This window comes from Sturnira hondurensis, unplaced genomic scaffold (genome assembly GCF_014824575.4).
Source record: "Sturnira hondurensis isolate 20B ecotype Veracruz unplaced genomic scaffold, ASM1482457v3 Scaffold0000880, whole genome shotgun sequence".
Classification (NCBI taxonomy): domain Eukaryota; kingdom Metazoa; phylum Chordata; class Mammalia; order Chiroptera; family Phyllostomidae; genus Sturnira; species Sturnira hondurensis.
The window spans coordinates 11,991,526-12,014,263 of record NW_028073511.1 but is presented as its reverse complement, the minus strand read 5'-3'; the positions used below and the strand labels follow the sequence as shown (position 1 = coordinate 12,014,263).

The 22,738-nt window shown below is 42.6% G+C and overlaps 1 protein-coding gene across 4 annotated transcripts in view; it reads left to right on the top strand.

The window, feature by feature from the left end:
* Positions 1 to 1,179: 1,179 nt before the first annotated feature.
* The window catches only part of PKHD1 (PKHD1 ciliary IPT domain containing fibrocystin/polyductin), a 457,981-nt gene continuing 436,422 nt past the window's right edge, over positions 1,180 to 22,738 (top strand). Inside the window, exons 1-12 of one of the 4 annotated variants that reach the window (XM_037054714.1) lie at positions 1,180 to 1,311; positions 3,034 to 3,111; positions 3,742 to 3,886; positions 4,637 to 4,745; positions 9,302 to 9,359; positions 12,700 to 12,778; positions 14,077 to 14,151; positions 15,222 to 15,286; positions 16,021 to 16,060; positions 16,908 to 16,978; positions 20,106 to 20,207; positions 21,224 to 21,319. In XM_037054714.1, the coding sequence (XP_036910609.1) occupies positions 1,260 to 1,311; positions 3,034 to 3,111; positions 3,742 to 3,886; positions 4,637 to 4,745; positions 9,302 to 9,359; positions 12,700 to 12,778; positions 14,077 to 14,151; positions 15,222 to 15,286; positions 16,021 to 16,060; positions 16,908 to 16,978; positions 20,106 to 20,207; positions 21,224 to 21,319 (970 nt within the window). In that variant the 5' untranslated portion in view covers positions 1,180 to 1,259. Of the gene's footprint in view, positions 1,312 to 3,033; positions 3,112 to 3,741; positions 3,887 to 4,636; positions 4,746 to 9,301; positions 9,360 to 12,699; positions 12,779 to 14,076; positions 14,152 to 15,221; positions 15,287 to 16,020; positions 16,061 to 16,907; positions 16,979 to 20,105; positions 20,208 to 21,223; positions 21,320 to 22,738 lie in introns of those variants that run through there. The other 3 variants (XM_037054718.1, XM_037054725.1, XM_037054729.1) reach the window with 3 other exon arrangements.

Here is a 22,738-nt window from a genome sequence, read left to right as displayed (position 1 = left end):
GGCCATGGAGGAGGACTGGGGAATCTAGGAAGCAAATAGCAGGAGCCAAGGCAGAGGCTGATGTGTGGAAGGCTTCTCTGAGAGATGGTGGGGAGAACAGCTTGGCTGCAGTGCAGGGTTCACATTGGGGAGCAACGTGAGGGAAAGTTGGAAAGCTAGTGGGGCCAGGCTGTGGCAAGACTGAAAAGTCAGAGAGAGGGCTTCCAGTGCAAATACAAAGCCCATGAAGGAAAAACTAACTTTTGTTGTGTGGTTCCTTTGTGCCAGGCCCAGTGTTAATTTTATATATAGTGATATATATATATATATATATATATATATATATATATATATCCCTGTGATATATATATGCATATATATATGAAGTGATTGTATATATATGAGGTTATTATATACACACACATATATAATCTTCAGTTAATCTTGAAACAAATCCTACAAAGTACTCTTCTTATTATATAAATGATGGTGGTTTTGCACTGAACTGAAAGCTCTGAGCAGAAGACTAGCACAAGGAAGACAGTGTTTAAGGAGAGTGGCCGGCATATCGGCGTTGTGGAATGGGGCACAGAGACCCTGGGGTCATGGAATCTAGTTCGAAGGGTCCAGCTTTTGCTCCCCCTGTTGCTTGCCTCGCTTACTCCTCTAGTGCGAGGATAACAATTCTCCTGAAGTTCCCATTAGTACCATTTTTTAATCCATTACCCTACTTAACATTTACTTTGTTAAACTTTTCACCTTTTTTGTATTTTTTCTCCCCTGAAAGACTGAGACTCTTTCAAAAAACAAACATACCCTTCCCTCAAATCACCATTAACAAATATTTATTTATGTTATATCTAGATTTAATAAATATCAAGAATTTACTTATTTAAAAAAATTAAGCTTTTGTTCAATAATGAGTTAATGAGAGAAGTTATTTTTTACTCAACTTACATATGCATAAAATAATTTGGTGGGATAAGGGTAGGGGCTGAAATAGTGATGATTTTGTATAAAATTCATAGGTTATCCTTTTTGCTGGAACTTGGGAAGATGTTTTTGAATACTCTTTGAACTTTGAATACTCTAGGGCCATATTAGTATTACTTCCTTAGTTTCCCAAGTTTTAGCATAGTAAAGTAATAATAGTATTTAAGCTAAAAGTTATAATTTTTATTTTATTTTTTATGAAGCACGAAATTTATGCCGCTCCAGTCAAAATTGAAAATGTTTTTCACATTTGAGCAATTTTGAGAGAATTGACTTAAGTGAACGAGATGATTGCTTGGCTGATGTCTCTGAAGAGTATTGAAATATTACTTTTGGCAGGTAAGTAGGATATATTTTGAAGGAATTATAGATAAACACAATAGGTTACATTCAGAACTGGTTTATTGATACTTAAAATTTTATTTTGGGTGAAAGTGTTGAACAATCTGCTCTGGGTTTAGATTTCATCTGCTTAATAATTATTTTTTTCTGCTTAGTAGTTGAGGTTATATATTAAATAGTTCTGAATATATACTTTGATTTTTAATGACCAGTGGAGGTTGCTTTTATAGTTTAGAGCTTTTAACAATAACATAACTTTTCTTTTATAATTTTTTGGGGGTCATATGATGTCCCATGGGAATAACTCTTCATAGAAATTAATGACCACTCATGTTAAAATCTCTTTTTAAAAAAAATCATGTCTCTAATTTTCTCTGTGAATCTAGTTATCCTCTGTATCATTTTATGGCTTTTGCTTTCAGTTTTCTTTAGGTGCAAGTATCTAATGTACCTTTGAGGTGTAAACGAGGGCTGGTCTTGCTGGACTGCCGTGAATGATTGTTTTGATGTGAAGGATTTCCCTTCACCCTTGGTTGTGCAGTGTACCGCCTGGAGAGCTGCACGCAGAAGCCCTAGGCTAGCCAGAGTTAGGTGGCCTGGGTTATCACTGAACTTTTCTGACACAGAAACTGAACATTGTTCTGTAAATAACACTTTTCTTATCTGTGATCTCGCCGAGTAGCTGACTGATGTTTATTGGCTTGCTTGAAATGGCTTTACTCTGACCAAAGCATGTTTGGGAGCATCTTCAAAGATGAACGCCTAATTAAGGTCATATTCAGCCAATGGTCTCTATAGGAGAACACAACCTAACCTCACATGTGAAGTATCTAGTGTTTTATTTTTTATTTTAAGGAAGCTCCAGCATGGATCCACGCTTCAGACCCCCTCTGTACAGTCAAAGCAAAAATCTAGAAAATTTTTTATTTATTTGGAGTCATTCTGATCATGTATTCAAAACTGGGGCAAACCAGAGAATAGCGTACTGAGCTGGAAGAGTAAAATAGGGACAGCATCTAGAACTTTCTCTTCTTCTCTAGAGGGAAGTATAAATATGAGAAATAAGTGATGGTGTTACAATTAATTATGACTACCTTATTAAAGAGTGGGAGAGAGAAGAGATATTCTGAGCTGAATTAGGTATCCAAAGTGTTCTTGAGGCTTTTTACAGAGAAAGGAGAAATGCAGGGTTGTGCTGGTGATCACTGGGGCTTGGTTGTCTAAGACGAGAAAATCAGTCAGGACTTGCTTTCCAATAGGAGTTTTGAGGATCTGGTCCCTCGACCAGCAGCACCAGCAGCACCAGCAGCACCTGGTCAGACATGTAAATCTTGGGCCTGGACACATGTGTAGGGAACCAGAAACTCCAGGGGTGGGGCTCAGTAATCTGCTCTTTGTCAAGCCCTTCTAGAGATTTTTTTAAAAAATATTTTATTTATTTATCTTTAGAGGGGAAGGGAAGGAGAGAAGGGGAGAAACATCAATGTATGGTTGCCTCTCCTGAGTCCCCTGCCGGGAGCTGGCCTGCAACCGAGGCATGTGCCCTGACTGGGAATCGAACCACGAGGCCTGTGGTTCACAGGCCCGTGCTCAATCCACTGAGCTACACCAGCCAGGGCTAGAGATTCCGATGAATGGTAAATTTTGCTTCATAACGCCTGAGAAGCTGGTGGCTTGAATCTGACCTTTAAAACCAGTGTCTTTCTTACTTACTTACAGTGCCTTGCCTGAGTTTCCACATTGAACCTAAAGAAGGTAGCCTTGCAGGGGGAACATGGATCACAATCATTTTTAATGGTAGGTCTGTGTCTTATCAAATGCAAGTTCCTTAATCATTAATCTAAAAAATTCTAAGGAACCTGAGTTTGTGGTTTTCTTCCTTGTCTAAGAACAGTTGTGAAAGGGGGCCTGAAGGGAGATGGGCCAACTGACCAACTTCTGTGTTTCCAGGTGCTCACTTGTTAATGTCACAGAAGAGCACATTATATGCTGTGTCTACTTTCCCATCCCAAGCTGTGGGATGGGAGTCTATGAATGCTAAGTGAGATATGGAAGCACTTAGCATAGGACTTGGCAATGTGTCCCCCTAGAACCTTGGTTATCCTCCTTTTAGATAATTTGTGGGGGCTTCTAAACCATGGCTTAGTGTATCCACCACTACCACAGTAAAGGGTAATTTTAAGGGCTGAAGTATTCTTTCCTGGATTTAAATGGATGAATCTGAGGAGATAAAACTTTTCAAATAAACTTATAAATGAGAACACTCATTTATATTGCAGTCACAAATGTCTTTGGAAATGAGGAGTGTTAATTTAATCCTTAGGCAAACTCAGTGTCTCACATTGCCCTCACGTGGTCATGTTTTTATATTCTCCTGTGTGGATCACAGCTCTGCTTGGCTGAGATTCTCCTTTTCCTCGTGTTTAGATTTGGAGTCCGGTCTCCTTTATCCCGCCAATGGCTCTCAGCTGGAAATACACCTGGTGAATGTGGGTGTGTCTGCCCTGCCCAGCATCCCCTGTGATGTCTCTCCCCTCTTCTTGGACTTGCCGGTGATCATGTGCAGGACCAGGTATACCTGTCCCAGGATGGGAAGAGCAGACAGGACAAGTGCTTTGCTTCTCTCAGTGGTTTTTGGTAGCAAATTAGAGCCATGCCTGCTGTGGCTGCAATTATCTGCTATAGTTTTTAAAAAATGTTCCATGTGAATGTATTTCTTAAAAGGTCTCTATCAGGTCCCTCGGGCGTAAGGGAGGATGAGAATATGGTGACAAATTTTGAGGATTTTGAGATATTTATAAGGAGGGGCTAAATTGTGTTTGCAGCTTTTTTCTTTTTCTTTTTCTGCATGGAGCTCTATAGCTATTAAGATTTCAGTAAATGGTACCATTTTGCCCTCTAAAGAACTCATCATTTGGAATAGGCATAATTGTAATGACTGTGCATAAACCCAACACCAGCTAGCAAGGAGATTCGCTTTAGTCCTTAGTGTAATTGTTGAGTTTAATATAATTTGTATAGCACTCCTGATAATCTATTGTTCTAAACTATGAACTATAAACTTAGGAAGTTTACACTAGTGACTTTCAATTTGTTGAAAAAATTATCTATATACATATATTTATATATATTTTTCTGAAGGATCCAATCTTTAGAGTCTAATAGAGGAGTGGATCTAGGAGATCAAAAATGAAACCTAGGAATCCTTTGGTTTAGTCCTTCTTCACAAGGAGCAGGGAGGAAATTCAAAGTGGTCGAGTGGGGCTGCTAGCTGTGGCAATTCAGTTTTTGGTTCACAAGGATTTCCACTTTCTGCCCTCAGATCTCTGCTGTCTGAAGCCCACGAGGGCATGTACCGCCTGCAAGTGCACTCTGGGGGACAGGTGGTAGGCAGCCCACGTCCAGGACTATCAGAGAGCTGTGCTTTCAAGGTGGGTTCTAAGGATGGAGCAGTGTGTTCGCTTGGTCTGAGGGTGTGCTTGTTCTATCAACGTGCGGGTTACCAATGAGGCAGGGAATCTGCTTCGCCAGTACAAGAGGAACGGTGGGTGGTAGTTATGAGGAATCTGAGATTGGAGTAAGGAAACATAAGTATTGAGTGCTTGTGTATCAAGCTCTGTGCTTTATGCACATTAATTTAATAATGACAATGATTTCATGGGGTAACTATTTATTATCCTGTTTTTATAGATGAGCAACCTAAGGCTGAGGGAGAGTAAATAATTTGTCCATGACATAAAAAATTGCCCAGGTATTAAATGGCAGAACCAGGATTTGAACCTGCATCTGATTCTAATCCTCACCTAAACTGAAGCCCACAGAGGAGCCACAGAGATCACCAGTGTGCGCATCAGTATTTCATGTTACAGCTGCAATTGTCCTGAGTCTCAGCATGGCTAAGGGACTCAGGGACCCAACCTCTTCCTTCCTCTGTACTTCACAGCTGATTTCTACTGCTCTTTCTAATCCTCGAGTTAAAGGCATTTGTTGGTGGAATTCTCCTTCAAGCTCAGAGGGAAAAGGAAATGAGAGAGAGAGAGAGAGAGAGATTATGAGCTAATGCCTGACTTATTTTAGGGGCTCCATATGCATACTGGGGCTTCATTTTCTCGTTGGTTCAGTCTACCATCCATTTCAGATTAATTTTATACCATAATAATCTCTGAAAGTATAGGTCCTAGACTTCTTATAGGAAAAGGCAGAGGTTTGGTAGTGTTCCTTGGACACAGTGGTAGTTCTCACAGGGTGCCTCTGTTTATAAAAGTACAATATAGTCATAAATTATTCCTTCTTTAGAATGAGACATCAACTTCTAAGTTCACCTCTAATATGCTTCACAATTTAGGAATTTGCTGTCCATTCACATTTGCCAACTTGTTTCTGACTCTAGGAAATCTTCTCTTCCAGAATTTTGCTTCTGCGTATAAGCACAGAAAGAAAAAAAAGCATTCTTTATTATTGAGACCCACACCAGCACCTCTACACAGTCTCCGAGCATGTGCCTTGAATCGCCATCTATGCTGCTTTGGGTTTTGATGTCCTTTCACCCCAGATAGTAGTTTTCCTACTAATTAAAGATTGGAAAGGAGAAGTAGGGGAAAGAAGAGAAACAGTTTCTAAAATTGCACATTAAAGCAAGTCCTTCAATGGTTCAACCAGCTTGTCATGTTGATGAAAAATCACCAGGGGATGCAGTTAATGAGAGGCATTCCAAGCTAAACAAAACACGGTGTGTCTCTTTGTTTTGGGACCGGGGCTGGGAGAACCATGAGTATTAAAAATTAATTCCATCTTGCCAGTCCACTCCAAAGTGCCTGCTGCAGGCACTGACAAGTTCAACAACTCACAGAAGGTTTATCCAACAGCTGGTGGCTGTGGTTTTGTCATTCTAATCCCCTGCTTTTCCTCCCCACACTCCCTTCTATCTTGCTACTGCTGATCTGACTTCGTTTCAAGGATCAGCATGTGGGAAGCTTGATTCGGAAGCTCATTAATTTTTTACTTTGTCATGTCTCTAGCTTGGTGGGTGACCAGGAGCTTGCCTCTCTTAGAAATGTAACATCTGATGTTGTGTCAGCTCAGGGAGCATCTCAAGTGAAGCTTTTTTTGAGGTTGAACTCTGAGCCTGCCCCACCATGGTTGGGGGAATTGGGAGGGAGTGATAAAGGAATCCCTCTATTCACCCCCACACACGTCTGATGGAAGGCTTACAGACCAAGTGATAGATTTTATAATTCAAGTTGGAAATCAAGAGGTTTGTTTTCTTAGTTGATTTGGACTCAGTTGTTCTATCTGCCTCAGTTTCTAACATCTGTGTGAAGGAGAAATAACCATTGATCCACTTCATGAATGTGGAGAAAGAGACCACACACTAAACCTGACAAGCTCGGGGGGGGGCCTGTGTGGTGGCCTTGTTGACTCGGAGACCTATAGTAACCACAAAGGATGGTCTTAAATTAAAACCTGTTACCTAAAAGCAGTATATGGCAGGTAGTCACGTCCTAGGCTAAATTCTTCCGGATGAAAGTCGTTCCGTTACCGGTGACATGCCAACTGTCACCAGTGCGGGAGGGGCTCTTGTGGTATCTAAAGGAAAAGAATTTCCTGAGACCCACACAGGAATAGTTTATTGACCATGTGCAATTAGGGGGGTTCCCCTCCTGGTTTGTCTCACTGTGGAAAAGGTCTGATCTTGTCTTCAGTAGGGCCAGGATGAAGACCACTGCCCCGAGTTTATGTTCTGTATCCAAAGTACAGTCCATTCCCGCATCTGGCTGGCTGGGTGTGTGTTTCCAGTTGTAGTCCATTTCAGGCTCCCTCCTGGAGCCTGCATGTGGAGTTGCATGGCCATGAGCCACATGGCTGCTAGGGCCACATGACCATAGAGAGAGGATGCATGAGCCCAAGGGGTGAGCATGGGTCTCCTGGGAGAGGGGGTGGAAATGGGAGAGAGAGAGAGGGAGAGAGGGCAAGAGCACTTTTTTGTTCCACTGGGACTGTGTTAATTTGGTTTGGGGATGGATCAGGTGCTTTATGGAAATGGCAATCAACTTCTCACACTTCCACGGGCTTCAAATAGGTCCACCTCGCAAGCAATCCTTTCTTTCCCAGGCTAGACTGACAGGCCTCTTTGATCCAGAGCCTCCCTCTGTGCCATTTTGCTTCTGTTGTGCATGTGCCTGCCTTCACCCATTGTTCCCACCCACGGTCTGGTACTGGAGGAGGCAGGGAAGGGAGGGGTATCAGTCCTCTTGGAGAAATGCTGTAGTACCCTGCAGTGTGAAGCTACAGCTTCCTGGCTAGCAATCACGCTTATGCTTCCCAGTTTATTAAACTCAATGTCTAGTTCCCCTGGCTCACTTTCCTTGCTAAATACTACCAGTAACAAATCTTTACCTTAATTAAACCTGTCTATTTTATTTTTGCATCTATAGCAACATTGGAATGTCAAAGTAATTTTCTTTTTCCTGACGCCTCAGAGCACAGATACTGCACCAGAGCACCAAGGTGGAGATCACAAATCCCCTCATTTTTATTAAATTAACTGTTGATTGTTAACTATTCTGTACCCACCTATGTGAAAAAAGTATGTGTCTCTCATTTTACTTTCCCAGGAGTTCCCCTGCTTTGCTCTCTTCCACCTCCCTAATCTGTCACCGGTGGGCTTCATGTAACCCACTTGCCTCCCCTCTTCTGGTTGAGGTGCATAAAGCAGGCAGAACTGCCACTCTCTGGAGCACTTCCGCAATCCCTTGACGTGTTTCTTCCCAGCCATTGCCATCAATTTGGCTCAAATACACTCATAAAAATTCTTACAGGTTTGGGCATTTCTTACATTGACATGAGGCTCTTATCATAAAGTTGCAATGGCAATGGCCATGGTATGCAGGGTGCGCCCATGGGGGAGGGAGGCCTGGCAGCAGAAAGAGACTGAGCCCACGGCAGGGACTGTGTGTTTGGCAGGTGTACAGAGACTTCCATTAATCTTTACCTTTTGGTGAGGTTGGAGACCATGATCACAACGTTCTTACTTTGGCCCCTGACTCTACATATTTCCTGTGAACTATTTTCTAACCCTTTCCTTTAGAAACGGAGAAAATTCGTTTTGATGGCAGATGGCACAGCTGTGTGGATCAAGGCTTAAAACTGCTCTTGCTGAGCCGTCATCAGCTTTGTGGAAATGTCTGTTGGTTCTTGATGTCTGATTAGGGCTGTTGATTAACGAGGGAGTTATTCTTTGATGATATTCTCCCTGGGAAGGTGGACTCCTGGGGTGCTGGAAGCAGACCAGGCAAAACAATTTGCTTGTCTTTGTGTTGCAAATGGAATGCACTGCAGGCTGCAGAGAATGGCGAGGGTGGCTTAGGCAGCTAGAGGGGTTTGGGGGAGGATGGCCAGTCTGCTCTTCTGCCTCTTTGTTTCTTCACACTGGCCCAGGAACCTTCCATTTTCTCTATAAACACCTCATTTGTGTGGCTGTCCAACTTCCTATTTTTGTAGTTTGCTATTCCCTGCCATCATGCTGGCTAATAGTGGCTTAAATTGCAATCCTTTGAATTTAAATAAGCATATTATGATGTAGAAAAAAAAAACAACTTTCAAGATCCCAAGATGCCAAGTTATAGTAATGGAATTGAGAGATTGGCATTTGAAGTCGTGGCCTGTCGATATCTCTTTCTGGTGAAATGTGTTCCTGGGTCTGGCAGGCAGAAACAGGCTTGCTAGGGCTTTGGCCAACATGGTCCGAGAGAGGTCTTCTGTGACCTTTCTGAAATTCCTTTACCTCATCTATGGAAGAGCTATAATAATATCAGCCACCTCTGCTTCCTGGAAACATTATGAAGAAAAAAAATACATTTAAGGTGATTTGAGGAAACGTACCATTACGACCTTCACTGATGCTCCACGAGGAATGGCTTGTCCTTTGCGTGTTTGTGATTGTGGTATGCTACTGCAATGCTCACCTGTGATAACATTTTCAAAACAGTTTTCCAGGGCACAGACACCCATTGTTTACCAAGTTAACCCACCAAGTGGAGTTCCAGGTAAGGATCTGCTACAGAAACAGGAATAATTATGAATTCCTCTGCCCAAGCTTGTTGCAAACTCTTCTGCCCAGGTGGGTAGTCCTCATAAATGAGAAATTTTAGCTTCTTCTCCGATGCTCTTTTGAAAATAAGTGTCATTCCCTGGTTTATTTTTAATCTGGTTTTGTTTCACCTCTGGGCACTTTTGCTCTGTTAGTTCACTGATAACAAAGGAATCCACACATGAAAGGAAAAAGAGGCCAGCAAAATCAAACCAGGTGCTGCTGGAGAATGCAGGAAATAGGAATCATCGTTGCTCGTACCTTCATAATTATCCACATGATAGGAAAGCTTTATTGAAAATTACTGTGAGCCAGGTTCTGTTTAAGCTTTTGGTATATATTATATTATCCTATCCTCATAAGAACCTGATGATATAGGAGCTATTATTATTTCCACTTTGCAAATGATGTAATGAGATACCAAAAAGGTAAGTCACTTGCCTGAAGTCATACCACTAATCAGGGTACAGCTGCGATTTGAACCTAGATAGTCAGAAATCAGAGTGGGCCCATGGGCTCAGTGTTTTGTCCTGTGCTGGGCAGGGTTGGGTGCCACACGAAGATCATTAACTCTGATCCTTACCCCGGGGGTTTGTTCATGAGTTAGCTCACAGATAAGCAAAGGCTAAGAGGCCAGAAGAGAAAAAGAGAAAGCTGGGGGCGGGGGTTATGTTAAAGAAGGGATGGCAAGTAAAAGATCCAAGAACTGCTAAACCTGCTTTAAAACTAAGTCAAAATCACAGCTAGGATTATGTATAATTGGCTGTCTGATTCTTGGCAAATTTTTACATCTATTTTAGGTTTTTGATTTGTTCAGGGTTTCCAGATGGTATAAGTATGACAATACACATTGCCAAATTTTTAAATATGTGATTGTGTGTAAATGCAAAAACTGACTAGATGCTTTGAATGGCTTTACTGTACTGCTCGAGAATGTCAAAATGAGTATCTGAATTACCAAAAAGTGTTTGTACATTTGCTCGTGTGTATATAGACACAGATTATGTATGTGTGTATTTAAATTATATCCTAAGGAATATAAATTCAGCTTTATCTTATTAATGCAGTTTATTCACAGATCTGTCTCCTTCTATTTGCCTGACTAATCAAGACACGGTAATGTGTTATTAAAAAGAGATGTGGTCTATGAAAATCACATGCAGGCATTGGGATTTCTGCTTTTCTGGTGTTAAAAAGCTCCTCTCTCGATGGGAGAAGTCTCGTTAGGGTGAGGGATGAAGAAGGAACCAGCCTTTGGGAGTGTGAAATGGGATGTCAGCAGATACCCAGATCTGTCAAGCCCATTTCTCCCACTGAGTTTGACTCCCACACACTGTCTCCTCCACCTTCTGGGCGAACAATTGGTGACTGGCCTGCTTGGAGTGGTCCCTCTGGGCAGGATCCACCCTGCTGATCTTTGAAATCACTTTCCAGACGATTACTCTCATTTCATTTGGGAAGTCTGCCCAGAGTAGCAGCCAGGGAGATGGGGGAGGTGGTAGGGACAGGAGAGACGACGTTTTATGAGCAGTTGAATTTCTAAATGTGCTTAACAGTTGTTCACTGTGACGCAGAATCCTCCAGCATCATGGTCTGGCTTAGGCATTTGTCAGATTTTGTTGGGCTCTTTTTTTTTTTAAGAAGCAAAGCAGAAACTCGCAAGAATTCTTAAATTTTATAAGCTGTTAAAAGGTCCTAAAATTGTGCTCATCAAAGATAGAAATCATGTCCACCAAAGTCAGGGAACTGATAATTTGGCTCCACTAAGATGAAGAATTGTTTCTCCACTTGCTGGCAGTAGCAGAGAGCTTCAGGGGCTGGGCTTCGGCCAATTCTGTGACCTTTAAGTCATCAGGTTCCCTCTCTTTCTGCCCATTCACCTGCAAAGTGTGGGTGATACTTCCTGGAAGGTTCCCACTGTTTTAGTGCCAGTTGGCCAATGAGTGCAGGAGAAAGTCACTTCCCATTAATAAAATGCAAGCACAACGTGAAAGGAACGATTTCTTGGTAATGTTCTCTCACCGCCCTGGAGACACTCAAAGTTGTGAATTCAGTGAACTTGTCCCCCCAATAGGTGCCCTTTACTTTTCCAGTTTTGAAGTTTTGCTTCAGTAACCAACACCTCTCTCATCTCTAAACATTGTATGTGATGCTGAAAGATTACAGTGTAGGTGGTTATATTCTGTGATTATTTGGGCGGGACACTCTTCCAGGTCGAGGGGCTGTTTGATGATCTTTAACATCATCACCTTGCTGTGGCGTATTTGCTAAAAAAACGTGCCACTTGCAGCTCCACAGAACTGAGCTCTGGCGTTTTTCAACCAAGGAAGTAGTTCACTGAGGGGCCCCCAAACTCTTTCCGAGAAGAGGCTACTTCCGATTTCTTTCCCAGCTCTTGTATGCAGGGGGGCTAGAGGGAGTGCTGAAGTGACCTTGCTGCAGGGAGATTGCTGGTGCCTGTAACTCCATTCTCATGAACTCAAAGGAAAGCATTAAGGAAAACCTTAATGCCCCATGGAGAGCCCCGCAAGTTGCATTGAGGAGACCCAGCGGAAGTCATCCGTGTTGCAGCGGGAGGGCACACACCAACTGTTTGGGGGTCCCCAATTGGCCCTATCCTTGAACATGAGCCCTATCCTTGTTCACTTATGAAGTGAACAAGACACGCAGTTGCCCACCGCTCAGTCCGTAATTCCGCTGCTATCTCTTGTTCTCTCTCTTTGTTCCTATCCATTTGGGTCAATCGTGATATTTATCTTTTGTACTCTGAGATATGGAAAGAAATTTAATATCCCTGAATACCCTTCCATATCATGTGATGTGACCCCCTCATATTACAAGTGTGTTCATATTAGCAGGTTTCCGGAGGAAAGTCTCATGAAGAGGGGAGCACCCCAAGGCATGATGTTTCAGTCCCATACTGGGTGGATGGGTTACACACAGGCGAACAAGTGGGACAGGGCTGTGTCGGAAATGGCCTCCTCCTCTAGAAAGCCTCATGCTTCATGGGACTGCGAGGGAGGCCCATTATTCCTTCTATGCTCCATCATAGACCATTCAGTCTATAATAACAATAACTGGTTATTTTAGTCTATCTAGTCTGTAATATTGAAAATATGATCCTGAAAAGGATCATATTATGTGATCCTTTTCAGCTGCATGATTTATAAAGAATAAGTATTGTGAGTCATGACCAACTTGGCCATGTGAATAGATGCACAAAAAGAAATAGTTTATGTGATACATTTAGAGTTTGAGCTAAATGTATTCGATTGAAAAAATTCTTCTCAAAACAGGGCAACTGATACATGTGTATGGCTGGATTATCACTGGAAAATTGGAAACCTTTGATTTTGATGCTGAACACATTGATAGGTAAGAGTATACTGGTTTTGACACATGACTAGTTACAAATATGCTCCATTGCTTCCAGGGACCAGCTTCTTTAATAGCAATAAATTGTAGGCAGTTGGCACAGAGCTGCTATTTTCCTCTTTGCTGTTTGTGGTCCCTGGTGAGCAGGGATTCAGCAAACTTCGTTAATGTAATTGTGACTGGTGGATTAAGTTTGTCCGTTTATTTACTGACAACTACTCACTCCGGGCTCAGTGTGAATTGTACTGTGACTGCGTCTGTGGATTTTCTTTTCCAATTCTTACCGTCCCCTCTTTGTTTCTCAGGATGAAATAAATTCTTCTCTTTAAAAAATGATGTGTGAACCCAAAAGACCATTAACTTCTTTGCTTGATTGTTATCCATTTGTGCATTTAGAAATTCTATTAGTGTGATCAGAGAAAATATGGAAGAAGGTTCTGAAAGCCATCGAGTCTTCAGTGTTTTCTGGGAGTGATTAGGATGTTCACATGACTTTTTTCATTGGAGATTAAAAAAAATGAAATGTGTTACTATTAAATCACGCATGCTTGGGAGAGGGGAGAACGAGGAGGCAGTCGAAGCTGTGATGTTTGTGGGAAGCTGTAAGCAACAGTGGTATTGAGCCTATGAAACAACTACATGAGCATTTATAAAGTAGCAGGAACATAATCTTACTATACGCTTGCCTCATTAGATTCTATATACTGTGTCTAATTTTTCCTTTGCCCCTGGACAGGATGGGGCACCCTCCTCTGTTCTGATTCCTCTCTTTGATTCATTCCTCGTTGAAGAGAACAGGATTTGACTACTCTCAAGACCTATATTTCTAGCGTTAAATAATGGTCAACGAGTCTTGAAAGAAAATTATTTTTCCTGTGGAAGATAGAGTGGTGTGCCCAGAGCACCCCACTGGCAAAAAACTGTACTCACTACTTGGTCCCATCTCTGGAGATAGATACAGTCTTTGAAAGGAAGAGCAAAGGCAGAAACTCTTCTATAGTTTTGTGTAGACCCACCGTAGTCAGTGTGGAGATGAAGATTTTTTGGGAGAGAAGAAATGCTCCTTCTATAGTGTGAAAGGAAGAACCATGAACCAGGGGTGTTGTGCACCCCTATCTTCAGGCTGAAAATTTAATCCTACATATACTCAGGGGGCAGACTTCAGCTACCTGCAGTAATGCCCCATGAATTCAGAGGAGAATGTTTACAACAATGTTTCTCCTGAGTTTTACCTGGAATGTTTGCTGGGAGCATTGCATTATTATTGTCTCTTGTCTTTTTTTACCTTTTTCATCTAGCCCGTTGATCTTGGAAGCTCAAGGAGACAAATGGGTTACTCCTTGCTCTCTTGTGAACAGGCAGACAGGAAGCTGGTGAGCATCTTTTTTGCCAATATATATGCTTTTAGATTCTTCTGCCTAGTATAAAACACACACACACATACATACACAGAGCTATTTTTAAATATAAATTGCCCATAATTGTTGAATGCTTTGTCTTCAGACTTACTGAAAAAGACATGGTAGTTGATTCAAATGGATGCAAATTGGGGTGAATTCTGAAACTTTTCTTGAAAACAATAGTTACTACTTACTAAGTGCTTACAGTAGGTTAAGCCCTGCCCTAATGCTCTACATTTAAGCCATTCAGTAGCCTTGTGAGCACACATAGTTATTAGTCTCACTTTACAGACAAGGAAGCTGAGGCACAGAGAGGTTAATGAACTTGTCCAGTGTCTCAAAGAGAGGGGCAGAGCCAGGATTTGAACTCTAACTGGCTAACCAGCCTCCAGCTCTTAACCACTACACTATGAAGACTAGCTAAAGAAAAGAGTGACTAAAGTTTGTTTATTTATTTCAATGACAATTTTTTAAAAAAGTGTCTATATGCTCAGAGTCCAGATAACCAACATTTTTTCTGGACTTTCACTTCACTCTGGACCAAGTGGATTAGCTTTTCTTTGAGGCCATCACAGGAATTATCCTCTATGGCTTAGCTTTTTAGGACTTAGAATTCAGTAGAGCTAAATTCTGTAATGTGTTTTTTTTTCCTGTTGTGTTAAGTTTGTTTGCTCAGGATTGTCATTTTGAGGGGTTCACATTTGCTAGCAGATTTTTTTGATAACAATTTTGCTATCCTTGTCCTACAACAGATTTTGGAAAGACAGGACTGAGTGGAGAGCAGGAGTAAGTCAGATGCTGTCTCTCGCACTGTGCTTTTACTGCTGGCTGATGAGACGACAGCTCTGGTTAGCACTGCCCTGGGCGTTGGCCCCAGTGGGCTCATTATGTTTTCACTATCTACCAATCTACCAGTTTTCTCTGGCTAATATGCTTTTATTTTGTTGTTGTTATTATCATTTTCCTTCTTTGGCTAACGAGTTAGGACTTCTGAACTGAGGTGTCTGGTAACTGCCACCTGAGGTATTTGGTTCTTTCCCTAGGTACCCAGTTCTGGAAGACCACGGTCTTGGCACTCTGCAGTGCCGTGTGGAAGGCAACTATATTGGTGTGTTTGAGAAGTATCAATTTTAAAGTCTTATCCATTTCTTTTTCTGTGTCTGGGAAAATGCTTTCGAGAATTAGTTCTCATGATGATGCTAATAGTAACTAGCATTTGTTGAGAACTCCCTGAAAAGCCCTACATCAAGCAGTTTAAATATAAACTAATTTAATCCTCACAATAAGCCTGTGAGGTTGGTGGAATTATTTTCCCTTTATAGGTGGAAATTGAAGCTAGTAGCCAGTGGAATAGGATTTTTTGGTTGGTTTAAGTCTATAAGCCTGAGCTCTTACCTGCTCTCTGTGACTACATTTATTTATTTATCTATTTATTTATTTATCTATAGAGAGGGGGAAGGGAAGGAGAAAGAAAGGAAGAGAAACATCAGTGTCCAACAGATACATCCATTGGTTGCTTCTCACATGTCCCCAACTGGGGATGTGGCCTGCAACCCAGGCATGAGCCCTGACTAGGAATCAAACTGTCGACCTTTCAGCCTGAAGGCTGGAGCTTAATCCACTGAGCCACTCAGCCAGGGCTACATTTCTCTTTTTTTTGTTGTTAGATGTCAACAGTGTTGATGGTGCAAGTCTGGGAGGTGTTTATTTGGGCATCATTGAGGAACTTACAGGGTTGGGTCATGACTTGGTATCTGGAGTCCTTGGGTTAATGGGAGCCATGGCCTGCTCCTGGTGATTTAAGCAGACTCCTGTATTAATGTTGATTTCTTTTTGCTACAGGTTCTCAGAATGTTAGTTTCTCAGTATTTAACAAAGGAAAGTAAGTAACTGGGAGTAACCAAATTTGTTCATCTTGTATTATCTCTCTCTTGTCATGCTTATTGTCTTTAAACTTATATAATAAAAGTTTCAAACATACATGAACAGAACAGAATAATAAAACCCTGTGTATCCATTTGATTTTTTTTTGTTTGCTTGAGTATAACTGTATCCTATGCCCTCATCCCGAGGTGATGTATTCTAATGTGGTGATGGTGCAGGTTTTGGGAATTACCTCACGAGTAATCTCACAATACCAGAGTTAACACAGGACGGACTTTCATGGAATACATTGTACCATTCCAGGGACTTTATGATGGAAAGGGTGCCAGCTGCATAGAGCTCAGCAGATATAAATTAGAACTTAAAACTTCTTTCTGTATGACTTATCTCGTGTCCTGTCACTATATAATTTGGCAGGTGTTTTCTTTAAAAGTGCATTGTCTAGATAATATCCATCTCACTGGGGTGGTGGTGACCTGTTGGCCACAGCCATGCAGCCCAAAGTGCGGATGTTCTCCCTCTCTCTGAAGATAACACAGCTGATATCTGTCGATTATCTTCTGCAGGTCAGCTCCATGGCAAGCACTTTCACGTTTGTCACTCCATTTCATGCTTTCCTTACTATGTGAAATTGGTGTTACTATTCTTACACAACCATTTTCTAGATCAGAATACACACTTTGCCCCCTTGGTATCATTCTCCAGGAATCAAAAGGAGCTGGTATTTAAACTGTTATAGAGGTTTAGTGGGGGTTAGTTCACAATCTCCCAGGCAGGCAATTTTTTTAAAAAAATGCATTTCAGATGCTATGTTCATCCAAAACATGATTTTGTCTTTTTTGAAGGTCAGTGGTACACAAGAACGCATGGCTGATCAGTGCTAAACAGGACCTTTTCCTGTACCAGACGCACTCAGGTACTAGTCCCTTCACCCTGTGCTCCTCAGTCCTTCCCTCGCATCTCGCTGGAGGCTGGACCCCCTTCCCTTTCTTTGGGCTATTCCTCTATGACCATTAACACATGAAGCTGTCCCTATGATCACGGATGACTCTCATTTTTGGTGATAATTGTTGCTGGTATGGAAGTCATTTTCAATTGCTGTATTAAAAAGGCTCAATCACAGATGTCTATACAAAGTCCCTGGAGATGGTTGAAAGAAAGGGGAGCTGTCCTTGTTCTGTGTTCTGAAAAATAACAGAAAAGGGGTAGCATTGAAAAATCTAAACGCATATCTTTTCAGTTACTTTAGCATATCACCTCTGAGCATTTATGCAACAATCATGTCTTGCTGATACCGATGCTAAGCTATTGGGCTGCTATTGATGAGGAAACCTCCATACTGAAAAAACAAATGCAGAAAATCAGAAACTGGTATGAAATTGTGAACTCAGTTCACTAGTAGAAAATTGGCTTAGATTCTAGAGGCTTGAATACAATCCCAAAGCCCCTGACGAAATGCCTGTGAGGTAAGTTCAGATTCCAGAGGCAGCTGAATCTACTTTTGCCAAAAGTACAAGAAATTTTTTATGCCATGGTGCAAATGCCATTTACTCCCCACCTCTACAAAAGCTGAGTTTCTCCTCTTGCCTTTATTTTCTTTAACCAGCAGAACTAGTCTCCTTTGGAGCAAGTGCGAGGAAGCACCTGAGGTGACGGTGACAGTGACAGCAGCAATGAGAGGAATGGCAGGCCCTTCTTGGATGTTTTACATACAATCTCAATATTTATTTCACCCAACTAGGGACCAGTAATGTCAGCCTGGTTTTACAGAGGAAGAAACAGACTCAGAAAGGCAGAGTAATTTGTGCAAACTTCCTCGTGCTGCAAAGTGCAGACTGAGTTCTAAATCTTATGCCCATAATCAATATACTATGGGACATATACTGTTTCTGCCACACACCAGGCTTCTCTCCGTGAGTCTGCCCATCAGTACTGAACCCTGAGTGTCAGATAGGCTGGCAGGTGTCTCTGATCACACAGCTATTTCATGTTTCCAGCACCGACGTCTGCTCAGGACGTGGACTCCCAGACTAGAGCTTCTTTATAGCAGAGGAGGCTATGGGGAGAGGGGATATGGACAACTGCAAAAAGGCCAAGGCTGCCCTCCTTGGGTGCTGGCATTTAATTACTAGTTCAGTTTGGTTAAGTCACTCAGCCTTTCCAAACCCCAAACAAACATCTACAAAGTGGGCAAAATGGTATTTGTCCTTCTGACTCCAAAAGTTGTTGGAAGAAGCAGATGATGAGCAAGAATCTGGGATTCCCTCCCTTTAGCTCCACACCAATTCAATCACTGATTTCTACCCATTTCATCTCCCGTGTAGTTCTTAAATATGATGTGTCCTCTCTGTGTCTACAGCCATTGTCTTAGCTTAGAACTCCGTCACTTCTCGCTGGCATTCTGAAATAGTGCCTAAGGGGCCCCCGACCTGGCCTTTGTCCCTGCTGAGTCACGCTCTACACAGCCACCACCACTCACACATCTGATGTCTCTCCCCTGCTAAGCATCTCTAGCGGGGGTGTCCAACCTTTTGGTATCTCTGTGCCACACTGGAAGAAGAGGAGTTGTCTTGGGCCACACATTAAATACATTGTGACACATAATCACACACAAAAAAATCTCAAAATGCTTTAAGTAAATAAATGTGCGATTTGTGTTGGGCCACATTCATAGCCATCATGAGATGCATGTAGCCTGCAGGCCGTGAGTTGGATGCCTCTGCAAGAGGCTTCCCACCCCCACAGGAATGGGACAAGCTCCGACCTTCTCCCTGCCTCCTTCTCCAGCTCCATCTCTCTCTGATATTCCAGTAACAACGAAATGCACTGTGCAATGCCTCTCCACACTTGGGCTATTGCTCCCCATAAATGCCCTTTTCCTTTTTTCTTCCCTTCACTTGGCCAGTTCTAATTCATTCTTCAACATTCAGTTGAGATGTAATTTCTAAAAATTTCTTTCTACTACTCTAACACACCTGTCCCCCCTCACTTAAACCTCATATTGGCACTTTTGTATTCTCTCTCTAATTTCATTAGCTGAAGTTATGATAATTATTCTTTCTGTACCTGTTCTTCCTTATCCTGCTAATTTCCTTGAGGATAGGAACCTTTTTTGTATTATTCTTTGCATCCTTTGTGCCACATGGCAGATTCTCTGGGAAAAGAATTATAAAGTAGTAGGTGAGAAGAAGAGGTTATTATTAGTAGTGTTGGATTTTGATATTTGAATGTGGGGATCCATCTTTGCCCCCACATATCTGCTCTGCTTTGTCTCGTGAACAAAAATGTTATATAGGAGATGCCCTGATAAAATTCGTATTTGGAAGTGGTAACCATGATTAGCTTCTGTGTACCTTCAATTTCTCATAGGTCACAGCTCCTTTCTCCCCTTGAGGGAATGAAAAGAACTGTCAAAGTTTGATCATAGAAGAGGGACAGGTCAGAAAAAGTGAAATTCAGGGATTTGTGAAAGTCAGGGATTCAGGATTCTAATCCTGCAAGGTTTGGAGGGACCAGGAAGCAGGAGGAGAGAAGTGGGTGTGAAGAGGCAAGAGTGGGGTGGCGGGGTGGGGAGCGTGCAGGACGGGGAGGCATGCAAGGGTGCTGAGGACAGTGGGACTGATGCTTTTCCCTAGAGCACATTGCAGACTCATGTGGGTAAATTGAGGCCTTGCCTGGTGCATTCAAACTTGTTTCCTCCACAAAGCAAAACCTCCTGCTCTGTGACTTGTAAATAGAGTCCTCGAGGTCAGAAGACAGATTTCCCAAGAAAATATACTGGTATGTAGATATTTTTGCTGACAGCTTTTCCCTTTCCTTTCAAATATTAATTCTGTATGATATATATTATTATACATATTGTCATATGTGAGTCCTTTTTTATTATATGCATTTTAAATGACTTACTGAAAAAATTTTCAACTGTTGCTTAGTATTAGAAAGTTAAGGTAAGAAATAAATTATTGATAGTTTCTATTATTCTATTATTATCTGGGTCACATTCAGGTCTATATTTAGAAGCTTAGCTTTTTTTTCTTTTGCAGAAATACTGTCTGTGTTTCCAGAAACTGGGAGCCTCGGGGGAAGAACAGACATCACAATTACAGGAGACTACTTTGACATTCCTGCCCAGGTTACCATTGCAGGTACCATTTCAGTTGAAATGGCTGAAAATAGTTCAGTTTTAAATGCTGTAAGACAGCAGTCCCCAGCCTTTTTGGCACCTGGGACTGGTTTTGTGGAAGACAATTATTTCACAGACCAGGGGGTTGGGAGATGGTTTTGGGATGATTCGAGCACATTACATTCAGGCTTACCCCCTGCTGTGTAGCCTGGTTCCTAACTGGCTCGGACTGGTACTGGTCCAAAGCCCAAAAGTTGGGGACCCCTGCTGTAGGAGATCATGTGTCTCTTATGGTGTGGGTAGGGTTGGGGGAAGCAATCTGTCTTTTCTGACTCAGCGTGCCACCCTGCTCTTAGGTATTTTACCTGTGCTCGGTTGAGACCAGGTGGGATTGTGGTCCAGCAGCTCTTTGAACACGGAATGGCCATGGGATGTCCTTCAGACACACAGTTCATGGGCAGTTCCCTCAGGGTCCCCATGCTGGGAGTGGGGAGAAGGGGAAAGCACAGCTGCTGCTTCACAGAGGTCCGCTCCTACTGACAAGCAACCCCTCTGCCTGCTTAGCCCTCTCTGTATGGACAAGCTGGAGTAGGCGGGGAAATTGCTCTGCAGATTCTACTGAAATGCCCCCATGGCAGATACTTTTGTGGAACCTATCGTTCTGCCAGGTGGGATGCTCCTGTAGTTGGTGACACCGAGGAGGCAGGAACATGTCCTCGTGGTCACTCTTCCCATGCCAAACTCAGCTGAGTGGTCCAGTGCATCTTCCGTGGGTGGCATTGCATTGCACTGCTGTCCTGCTGGTTTTGCAAGCTGCACTATGCTCTGTGCTCTCCCTTTCCTGGCCTCACTTCAGTTCCGGTGACAACTTTTGTTCTACTGTTTACATTCAGTCCTTTGCCTCAGAATAGGAGCTTGTCTACGTCAGTGTGGTCCCGCTGTCTTGCCATCAAATCTGTATACCCGTGCCTATATCTGTATCTGTATCTATATCCATATCTATATCTGTATCTATCTAATTTTAAAACTTCTCCTCAGGCGTTCCATGTGATGTCAGGCAGGTGTCTCCCAGGAAGATTAAGTGCACCACCAGGGCCCCAGGAGAAGGCACAAGGCTCACTGCTCCTCAGGCAGGTAATGAAGTCACCAGGTTCAATGACCTCTGGTTACTGGTTTAACCATGACAGGCTTGGAAGTGGAAATGAAGGTGTTGGCAGTTTGTTTGTTTTGACTGCTTATCTCAGTGAGCCCTGGGGCCACCATGACACCACTGTCAGGGCTTTCATTTCAGAGTGGCTCTTAGCTTAATTCCAATGCTCATCAACACTGCTCCCCTAGTCTCAGCCAGATGAGTAGCCAGTAGGGTTCAGTGGAGACTGTGATCCTGGAAACATAACTGCAATCAAGACATTGTTATTCGGGAGCATTAGAGCCTACTCATCATGACAGCATGAGCCAGGGCCAGAGAGTGGGGCACAAGGAGGTGCATATAAATGTTGCTTCTTCTCTGACACACCTGTCTACTACTTGACGAGTGGGGGTGTGTTGTGACATCGCCACCAGTTTATGGCGAGAGTGGGAGGAGATGGAGAAGGCAGGGCTCTACTTTTCCGTCTCTGTTTAAAGCTTCCACCTCATGGCTGCAGATTGGAAGTACACCAGTGGCGCACTTTCCTGGCGAGCTTTAGAACCGAAGGCTCAGTGTAGTTAGGCAGAAGGGCAGTTGGCCTGTTAGGCAGCCCAGAACCACAAGCTGTAAGTTGCCTTCCTCACCTGCCCCACAAGGGCTGACTTCACGGTTAAACTACAGGCAGTGAACTCAACTCCAGAAGCCCAGCACTTAGCAGGGAAGTAACCCAGCAGGGTGGAGAGACCTCTCTAAAGGAAGGCCATTCCTGAGTGAAACACATGCAAAGCTTTGGCCCAGCACATCCTCCGGCCCCAGAGCTGCAGTGTTTACTTAGGAAAGCTCCATCCAAGAAAGCTACTGAAGCAAGTGTAGGGGACAATGTGTGTTTCCTGTGTCAGGAAGTGGAGAACGGTCCCCTCTTTGAGGAGGGGGCCTGCTTTAGCTACTTAGGTAGTGGTAGGATCATTTCCCAAATGCAGTAGTTCTTGAGTGTTAACAAGGCCCTTTATGAAGACACTTGGAAGTTTCCTCTATAGAAGAAGAGCAAATTGTTACGTTAAGCGATGGTTCTCAATGGTCTCCGGGTACGTTTGGCAACATACAGTATTACAGCTGGGAAAGTGGTGGTGCTACTGGCCTCTGGTGGCTGGAATGCAGAGGTGCCTCTAAGCATTTTTCCATGCACAGGACAGGCCCCCCACAGTTACCGGACCCAGAGGTCAACAGTGCTGAGCTTCAGAAACATCAAGTAATGTATTCAAATGTGCTCTTATTTTTCTGCCTATTTTTATCTACTTCTCCTTTTAAGGATTAATGAGGAGTAATAGTAGTTTAAAATAATAATTACCTTAGCTGCCCTTTGTTGAGTACTTAGTATATTTTAGGCTCTTTGTAGATATAGTTCAAGCTACTATAGTATTTTT